This window comes from Mus pahari, chromosome 5, assembly GCF_900095145.1.
Source record: "Mus pahari chromosome 5, PAHARI_EIJ_v1.1, whole genome shotgun sequence".
Classification (NCBI taxonomy): Eukaryota; Metazoa; Chordata; class Mammalia; order Rodentia; family Muridae; genus Mus; species Mus pahari.
Genome location: NC_034594.1, coordinates 112,306,985 through 112,316,841, shown reverse-complemented (window position 1 = coordinate 112,316,841; position 9,857 = coordinate 112,306,985). Strand labels below are relative to the sequence as shown.

At 36.1% G+C, this 9,857-nt stretch overlaps 1 protein-coding gene across 4 annotated transcripts in view; it reads left to right on the top strand.

Moving 5' to 3' along the window:
* Ptprc (protein tyrosine phosphatase receptor type C) overlaps nt 1-9,857 on the top strand; it is a 114,209-nt gene that overhangs the window by 67,252 nt on the left and 37,100 nt on the right. For all 4 annotated transcript variants that reach the window (XM_029539134.1, XM_021198123.2, XM_029539136.1 and 1 more), the window contains 3 exons: nt 249-407; nt 3,644-3,760; nt 9,678-9,833. In XM_029539134.1, coding sequence (XP_029394994.1) covers nt 249-407; nt 3,644-3,760; nt 9,678-9,833 — 432 coding nt within the window. The remainder of the gene's footprint in view (nt 1-248; nt 408-3,643; nt 3,761-9,677; nt 9,834-9,857) is intronic.

Below are 9,857 nucleotides of genomic sequence, written 5' to 3'. Positions count from 1 at the left end.
TTGGTTTTTCAAGACAGGGTTTCTCTATGTCGCACTGGTTGTCCTGGAACTCACTCTGTAGACCAGGCTGGCCTCGAACTCAGAAATCCGCCTGTCTCTGCCTCCCGAGTGCTGGGATTAAAGGCGTGCGCCACCACGCCCGGCGAGACTTGACTTTAACATGAAGTCTTAAACACATGGTGCCATAAAAGAAGCCCATATACTATATGTCATTTCATATACTCATGTGCAATACTTACTTCTTTCAGAAAATAAAACATGCAATGGAAGACCTGGTACATTCAAACCTGAAATATATCAGTTAGACAACCTTAGTGCCCAAACAAATTACACATGTGAAGCAAAAATCTTATATAACAACACAGAATTCTTCGAAACTGTTACAACCGTGCAGACAGATTTGGGGAGTAAGTATATCGCTTATGTTTATAAAATAAAGTTTCCTTTTCTTTTGTGGGTTTACTTTTATTTTTGGAAAGTCACGGAAAATAATGGTATAGAATTACAGAAAGACTATCAGTGAAGAAAAAAGTTTAAAAGCACTTTAAGGTCATATTTAAAAACTAGATTATACAAACCTAACTAAAGTTCTTTTTCTGTTGTTCAAATTCTGTCTGCTGTAAGACTGGTAGAAACACTTGAAATGGTTTACATAGATTATTCCCATTTTATTCATTTTCTCTTCCCTTCTTTTTATAACACCATTTGTTTTGTATTCTAACACTTCTTTCAAAATTATGCTCTGCTTCTCATAGAAATAAAATAAGTAAAGAAACTCATAAAACTCAAGCAAATCTACATGTTTAAACATAAAATAGGGACTATAGTTATCAAATTTTGGCAATAGAATTAATAACAGGATAAACTTTATTAAGTAGAAAGGGGTTCTAGAAATTTGGGAAGATAGAAGTGAAAATTTCAAATTAAATTTAACATTTGCTGGTAAATGCTAATTTTTTAAAATGGTGATTAATGAATAATCAACCATAAAGAAGACAAAAGATGTTATTGCTCATAAGCAGTAAAGACATTTCTAGAAGGAAGAGAAGAGAAGCAGTAGGAAAGGAGGAAGGGAGAGATAGATGATAGATAGACAGATGATAGATAGATAGATAGATAGATAGAGACAGACAGACAGACAGACAGACAGACAGACAGACAGACAGACAGAGAAACAGAAACAGAAGACACAAAAAAGAGGAAAGAGAAGAGAGGGAGAGAGGGAAAGTAAGGGATGGAGAAAAAAGGGAAAGAGATAGAAGAAAAAACTGAAAGCAAGGTATGATGATATATGTTATGCCAGCTGCTTATGAGTCTGAGGCACAGTGATCACAAGTTGAAGGCCTGCCTGGACAACGTAGTAAGACCTATTTAGTGTGTGAAGGCAACAATCATTACAAGAACAAGAACAATAAAAGAAAACTAACAAAATACATTATGATTTTCTAGTTCTGTACTTGCTGTTGTTGAATTTATTCCTGGTTAAGGTTCTATTTTTGTCTGTAATAGTATTTTTTTCCTAAATTTCATTTTCACATAAAGATACACAAAGGTGACTCTGTTTCATGCTGAGGACAAAGGAAATACCCAAATCTAAGTCCTCCAAAATAACTAATAACTAATCCTCCAAAATAACAGTAAGCTACAGGATAAACAGAAAAGTTTAATATCATGTGGGTATTTAAAACTTCAAGTAAGGCCAGGAAGATTGTTCAGTGGATGAAGGCACTTGCTGGCAAGCAGTACTACCTGAGTGTGTTCACAGGATATACGTGATAGAAGGAAAGAACCAGTTTTTATAATGAACACATGGACACACACATACACATAGGCACACACACACATGCATGTTTATACACACATGGATGCAGACAAAATCCTAAAAATAAATGTACAAACAAACAAACAAACAAATTAAGATTAGTACAACCTTTTAAAGTCAGTGTAACATAGGGAGAATCCTAGAAAACTAATGGTTATACTTGAAAAATACCATGTCATTTCAGTAAATTGTTTTAGTATCTTTATAGAAAAGTGCTATCAAATGCCCAGCAGTTCAAAACACAGAAGTTCCATTGCTCTAAAAGCTAAAGTTATGAAGCATCTAGTCAAAACAGTGTGGGATGCCATTTTGTATGTTTAGAGTAGGCAAGTTTTCCTAAGAACTTTTTTTAAAAGCAAGATCATAAAAAGATTGATAATTTTGACTTCATAGTTAAATACTTCTTGTCTTTGAAGTGATTGAAGGAAATAGTATATACAGTGTGTACTACAGGAAAGTATCCATAATTTATTTATTTAGTGTACATGGACAATTTCTCAAAATACATCAAAAGCCCTTTCAGCTACAAAGCAACCAAACATTCCAATTTAAATAACGTAAAGCCTTTTGACTCTGTAATTTACAAAAGATATAGAGATGGTGACTAGACTCATGGAAAACTGCTCTGCCTCATCATTCATCTGAGAAATGAAAGAGATTGTATACACTAGCAAAGACTAACAATATTGATGAGGATGTAGCTATTCCAGGATAGGAAGAGTCTATCTGCCAAGCAGAGTAGATCCATGATATGCAGCCACTCCTGTAAAGTGATCAAAGAGCCATCAAGTACTTCCAATAAAAAAAACAAACAAACAAACAAACAACTACAACAACAAAAACATAGCAAGTTCATGAAGAACAATGTTTAGCTTTCTTTTCCCTATTGGGATGGTTGTCATATAAAGATAAAATTTTATTTTGGACTGTAAGTTTAGAAGTTTTTGTCTAAGGGTGCATGTCCCTGTGACACTGGGTCTCTGGTAGGAACATCAGATAACAGTGGTAGGGTCATATCATGAAGAGAACTACTCATCTTGTGTGTCATGAAGGAAAAAGAAAAGAGAAGAATGGGAACCACCTGACTCCATTTGAGGGTGTGCTTGCCATGATCCAAAGACTTTTTTTTACTAGGCCTTACCTCTCCAATAGCCCACCAAGACCTGTTGTGGTATTCACCATCAAGCTATAGCCTTACTGATGACTAAAAGGACAGACTTATGATATGTAAAAAGCATCAAAGTGCCATATTAAATCCAATATAATCTTTTCAAAATATTACTGTTTAAATCTATTCATATATAATGAATACAAGGTGACATTCAATCTACAGCAATAGAAAACAGATTAGAAGAGATATGATATGTCTCAAGAAGGCTCATTTTTATTTACAAGTGGCAAGGCAGGATGCTAGAAATGTTCTATATTAACTCTGATGGTAGAATACGGATGAACAAACTCATAACTCATAAAGCTATGATCTTAAGCAAGTAGCTGTGGATATAAACTATGTCTCATTAATTTTATTTTAATATTTTGGTACATCAATATCTCAAAATACCAAAACACATGGCCAACTGTGGGAATATTCTGATAGAAGAGAATTTTTTGGGTATCCTTCAAGTCAGTGGGATATCTAGCAAAAAAGAGTCTATGAAAGAATTCTGATCTAAATGGTCCAGGATAGGTCTAAGAACTTCACTGAGATTTTATTAATTCACAATTAATCAAAAGATGGGTATTCATGATTCAAGCTGGTTATGTAAATACTTCTTTTCAGTGTCTTATTTTTCCCATTATAAATTTTTCTGTTTTTAACAGATCCAGAAACGCCTAAGCCTAGGTGTGATGATCCAACTAAGAGAACAGCGTTAGTCACTTGGCCCGAGCCTGCATCTAAACCCCATGGATATGTTTTATGCTATAAGAACAATTCAGGTAATGTAAAAATTCCACTAGGGAAACAAAATCAAGAATTTTTAAATGTTGTAATTATTGTTTTAGCCAGGGAGCTACCAGGCTTTTATGAAGGTGATGAGAGATTCATGTTTGAGTTTGCTTAGATGACCACACATCTCATGGAGAAGAATAAATTTCTAGATCATTTATTAAAAATAGTGGACAAGACTAGAGCCCTTCAGAGCAGCTTAATCATCAGGACGGCCCTTTATCTCTGGGCTGAGGTGGGAACGGACTGAGCTCTCATAGATTCCTCTCTGTGTTTGGCTGGAAGGAACCAGACATAAGTTAACAAATTTGAAATCTAAAGAACCATTTTACTTTGTATATTCTCCTACATTTCAATAACATTATTTTGCTTTATTCTTAAAATCATTATAATCAAATGACTAAAAGAAATTTAAGGGGCATGTTGTCCTTAGCCTAAGTGTTATGGAGAAGAAGTATAAATAGTGTATTTGTGCATGTCATAAGTTAAAAGTTAAATTGCTAGAACTGGAGAAATAAAAATGAGGAGGATAGAACAAAGGGCTACTTATATCCTCTGTTTCAGTGGACATGTGCCTTATGGATATCTCACTGTAGCTTTTTTCAGGAATACATTGTTTGTTTTCTTACTGTTTTTCAGAATCTTCCACTAGTCCATTCTGCAACATTTCTATTCTGATATTTTCTCTACTGTACTGTTTGCATATCAGAACATTTGGTAGAGTTAAGCATATTTATTATTTCTTTGAATTTTTATAGTCTAAAAAAATCTGTATTTGTACTGAATCACATAATTAGGGTAAGGATGGATGAGCTATTAACAATTCAGAGTTTTGAGTGTCTGCAGCTAGGATAAAGTCCTTTTCATCGTCACATAAATATACCGCTGTACAAATAGGATGTTTGCACATGGTTTAAGGAGAATAGAGGGGAGCTTGGGTGATATCATGTATCTTCTATTCTCCAAAACTATGATCTGGTAACTGAATTGAGCCTCCACTCTCAATTGTGTTGAGACTGCCTTAAAGACCAGTAGAAGCCAGTCCCTAGCCCATGATCTGTGACAGCAATCAAAATGACTTGTCCACATCCGAAGACTGCTCATCCTCTGTTTTCCTGCCCGTGTCTAAGGTGTACTGAAATGAGACCCAGACTATCTACTGAGGAGATTTAGCAGGGTCATAGCAACATTCAGTTCTTTAAACTATGCACAGTGATCTAGGGGCAAAGCCCAATTCAGAATGCACAGGTCTAAAATCTTAGAAATGAATGCCTTTAAATCTAACTCTGCATTTAATCTCATTATTTTTCCATTCAACTGTTTCAGCATCACCAACAGTTAGAAATTAAGAGAAGGGAAATATATCTAGTATTCACTTCTCTTGTGTTATCAGGAGATTTTATAATGTTCTACATAAAATTTCATTTTAATATGGTCTAATATCTCAAGAGAGCTGTTCATGTGATAGAAATCAGCTAGTGCAATTTAAGATGATTTTTCAGCAATCCTGGGTGAGCTGCTTGCTATTGTTATATTCGTATTTCTCCACATGTTATATCTTGAGGAGCTGCAGCTTTATGTCATCAACTTAGTGATACTGACTGACAGCAAAGCTTTCCTTCCCCAATCACTGGGAAAAAGGAATTTTCAGCTTTGTGCATTCAAAGGATTGATTTTGAAGAGCTACTAAATGCAATGTGCACATTTTGACACTGTGATGATGTTAGGAGTCATTGTATATATCTTTTAAATATGACCCTTTATTTGTCTCTTTTGACATTGCAAAAATCCCTTGGCTACTAGTATGTGTTCAGTAATTCCATTGGGGTGAGCATGTCTATATTGTTTAAAATAGTGCCCAAAAAGACACTTTAGAGGAGATTGAGTCTGGAAATTATCAATTTATTGCTTCTGATATTTTCTAAAAAAAAAATAATAATAACTGGTGGGAATACTGCTATTACTTTATGGAAAAAGTAAATTGAAGCATGTAGTGAAATAAGCTGTTCAGTTGTCACATGCAGTTTGATTCTCTTAAGACTTCAAAGTATTTGTGTTCATAAGGGAGCCAAGAATATTTGTGTAAAGTATTATGAAATGTGGTTATAAGGGCTCGTCACTGGAAGAGAATCATGAGAATGCGTGTAATAGTCTGAGACTGGGTTGTCCTTCAGGGTCTATTTGCCAGCAGCAGAGCCATAAAAAACAGGGGCTGTTTGTAACCTCAGAAAAGAGGGATCACATTCCGAAGCTGACAGCCTAAATGGCTCCTGCAGAGTCACCACTCTATGTTGTGTTCAAATCTTAAAAACACAGGTAATGGCATCAGGGAAAAGCATGCTCGGTCTTTCAACCAAAGCTTGAAGTTTTTAGTAATTTGAACCATTTATTCCAAACATTCTGTCTAAGTACATAGAATCTCCATTAGTTACTTGTTTAAAAAAGTCTACAGATTTATTGTTCAAAGCTAAAAAAAAAATCAGTTTCACTTTTGTTACAGTAAGTAAAAATTCAAGCTTCATTGAACGACATAATGAAGCTGTGTTTTGATGTACAATGCTTGTGAAGTCACACAGACAAACACAGGAATTTGGGTCACTAAGTAAAATTCAAGCAGATCTGGGAATCAGTACCCTTAACTCCGGGATATTATCCCAGTGATGAAGGCATTAACCTAAAAACCAAATACCATGTAAAATTATTGCAGGGTCCATGGGTAGGAGGATGGTATCTGACATTTTTTTGTGTTCAGCCTTCTCAGAGAGAATTCTCATGATGTTTAAGGCAGACTAGAGGAGAAAGTAACAGCAGTGTACCCCAATAGACACCACTAGGGAAACTTCTTCCTCACTTACTACTGAGGCTTCCATTGTGATATTTCACATAGAAAGTCACTTAACAGTGAGTATGCATTGAATCCTTCCCAAACACTGCTCCTGAAAGCACAAAGACACATCTAAAAACAGCAAAGAAGTATGGTGTTGAGACAAAGATCAGGTTTACCCCACCATAGGCACTCATCTCCTACTTCTTTCCAGAGAGCAGGTGAAGTGGTACAGGTAGGGCTCAAAGTCTGGATGTCAGTGTGTCCATCCTGGCTTCATTTTCCTCACGTGTGGTCATGGCAAGTGGCTTAATTTCTCTATAGCTCCATTTTCTATAAAATCATATGATATGACAATACCAACTTTACAGCTATGATGATGGCTAAATCGATTAGCTTATGCATCATGTGAAATGGTGATTACCACATGGAGAGAGCCATTGATCACTTTTTGGGGTTATTGCTATGGAGTTACTTTTATGTTATTGTTACTTCTGTCTAATAACGTGCTGTTTAAGATTTCTTTGCTTTATTTTTTCTACTCAAAATGTCAATATGTGCCTAATGGTTTTCCATTTGACACAAGCCAGCCTGAACTCGTGTCTCTAGCTGCATATGTAGCAGAAGACGGCCTAGTTGGCCATCATTGGGAAGAGAGGCTCCTAGGTCTTGCAAACTTTAGATGCTCCAGTACAGGGGAACACCAGGGCCAAGATGTGGGAGTGGGTGGGTAGGGGAGCAGGGTGTGGGGGGGGAGAGTATAGGGAACTTTCGAGATAGCATTTGAAATGTAAATAAATAAAATATCTCATAAAAAATCATTATCATGACAAAAACGAAAGCTCTTTATATCTTAAGGTACATTCATGTCTTTTTTTTCTCACCTTTACGTATATTGTGAGCATCTGCTATGCTAGTCATGTTTGTCCATGAGTTCATAACATCCCTCCTTTCAATTTGAATGTTTTGTGGCAACTCAGCTTGATAGTAACATGTGTGTATGGTATGTATAAATCCATGGATTAGACCTTTACAACACAAAAATAACTAAAGTTTTCTCTTCCAATCTATTCAATTTCACTCATTCTTCCATGAAAAGCCTAGATTCTAGTATTAAAATAAACTCTTCTCTCATTCTCACAACCTGATGAATCACCACAGCCTTAAAATAATGTTTAACAGTGAACCTAGTTACTGGTGATCTGATGGCTTCTTCCCTTAAAGTCTATCACTCTAGCTCCTATTGATGCTCAAAGGTCAGAGTAAAGTATCAGAAAGGGTGTGAGGAAAAAATCCATTCTAAAATATTAAAGCTTAAGATGTTGTAGTATTCTCTGGGGCCTGTGTTATGTCAGAAGAGAAGAACTTCACAAATAGTTTATTAAATATTTTTTCCTTCACATTAGTGATATGTCATAACTTTGGATAATTTGAATTTATTATGACTTTTTATATGTTTGTACTGCTTTCATATATATATTATATATACTATATATATTATATATATAATATATATTATATATATATATAATATATATATATACATAATTAAAATACATTAGATCGTTTCCCACAACCCTCTCCATCTCCTCCCTCCTATGCCTCTCCTATTTGCCTCTCCCAAATTCACAGCCTCATCCTCTTTAATTGTAGTTACAGTTACTTATGCACATAAATGGATAAACATGAAATACAACCATCTGAGTCCATTTACTAGTGTGTGTGTGTGTGTGTGTGTGTGTGTGTGTGTGTGTGTGTGTGTGTGTGTATGTTTTAGGGACGATCACTTGATATCAGAATATCAGATAGCCAATCAGAAGAACATTCCTAGTGAAGATGGATCATCCTGATCTCAACAACTACTAATAACTTGTAGCTCTTTGTTTAAGGTTGGACCCAATCAGGTCTCTCCCATCCAGGTTGGAATATCATCTGTTGTTAGAATTGTTCAACTCTCACTAGGTAGCCATGTTGTTGAGATTTTATGGCTGTAGGATTCCTTTCATAACTGGAAGATACAATTGCATAGTAGACTTAATGGTCACCTGGCTTTTACAATTTTTCTGCTTCCCCTCTTCCTTGATGGTCACTGAGCCTGAGGTGCAGATCCATCAAGTGGAGCTGAGCAATCTCCTGTCAGTTGTTTTCTGCATTTTGACTGATTATGCCTTTCTGTAACAGTCTCCTTATGCTACAAAGACTGTTCTTTGATCAGGAATGAGAACTAGTGATAAGCTTTCAGAACTCTGTTAGGCAGTAGACTGGTTTTGGGAAGTTCTGGAGGTAGCATTCTTCCAGACTATACGACCAAACTGACCAAATTAACCTCATGTACTTGTGTGTGTTTACAGTACCAGGTGTAATTTTCCTCCTGTTAAGTGGCCCTTAAGTCCAACTAGATAGGTGTTACTTACTGCCAAGATAAGAGGGCCCCTATTGTGCCTTTGGGGATGCTGTGCTGTGCTGTTCTTTGTGTGGTTCATAGGTATTCACAGATCGGTAAGACTATCGATTACTTTCCTCTCTTAGCAGTTTGCACATCACCATCTGGTACAATGAAAGTCATCCCTCAGGAAAGAGACTTCTGGGTCAGTTCTAGCTCAAGCTCTGCCTCCTATGTCCACAGTGTATGGTTTCTTTAGTAATAGGCACTTTCCTTCAACTTGTGGGTAAACATAAAGTAATAGTTGCCTATGTACTCTTCAAGCATCCTTAGTTTATATGTCCCCCCATTCCACCCTATTCTTCTATATTGTCCTCCCTACCCACAATTAAAGCCCTCTCCACATTTCTCCTCTACCTCTTCATATCACCTATATCCTGCTCTTTCCCTCTCTAGACACCCCCTTCCCTGTCCTTTTTTATGGTCTTGGTTTCTGCAGTTACTCTAGGTTGTATATACACACTTGAAGATTTGGAGCTAGGAACACAGACTAGAGACAATACGTTATGTTTGCCTTTCTGTATAAATTCCCTCAATATCTGGTGTCTGTTTGGGATCATATAATGTAAACATCAACTTACCTGCACAGGGATCCTGACTTTCAGAAAGTTACTAACTTAGGTTTTCTTTCTAATTCTAGAAAAATGTGAAAGTTTGCCTAATAATGTGACCAGGTTTGAGGTGAAAAGCTTGAAACCTTATAGAAACTATGAAGCATCCCTACTTGCCTATGTCAATGGGAAGATTCAACGAAATGGGACTGCTGAGAAGTGCAAGTTTCAGACAAAAGCAGATCGTAAGTTTTTGGCTTTAATATTTC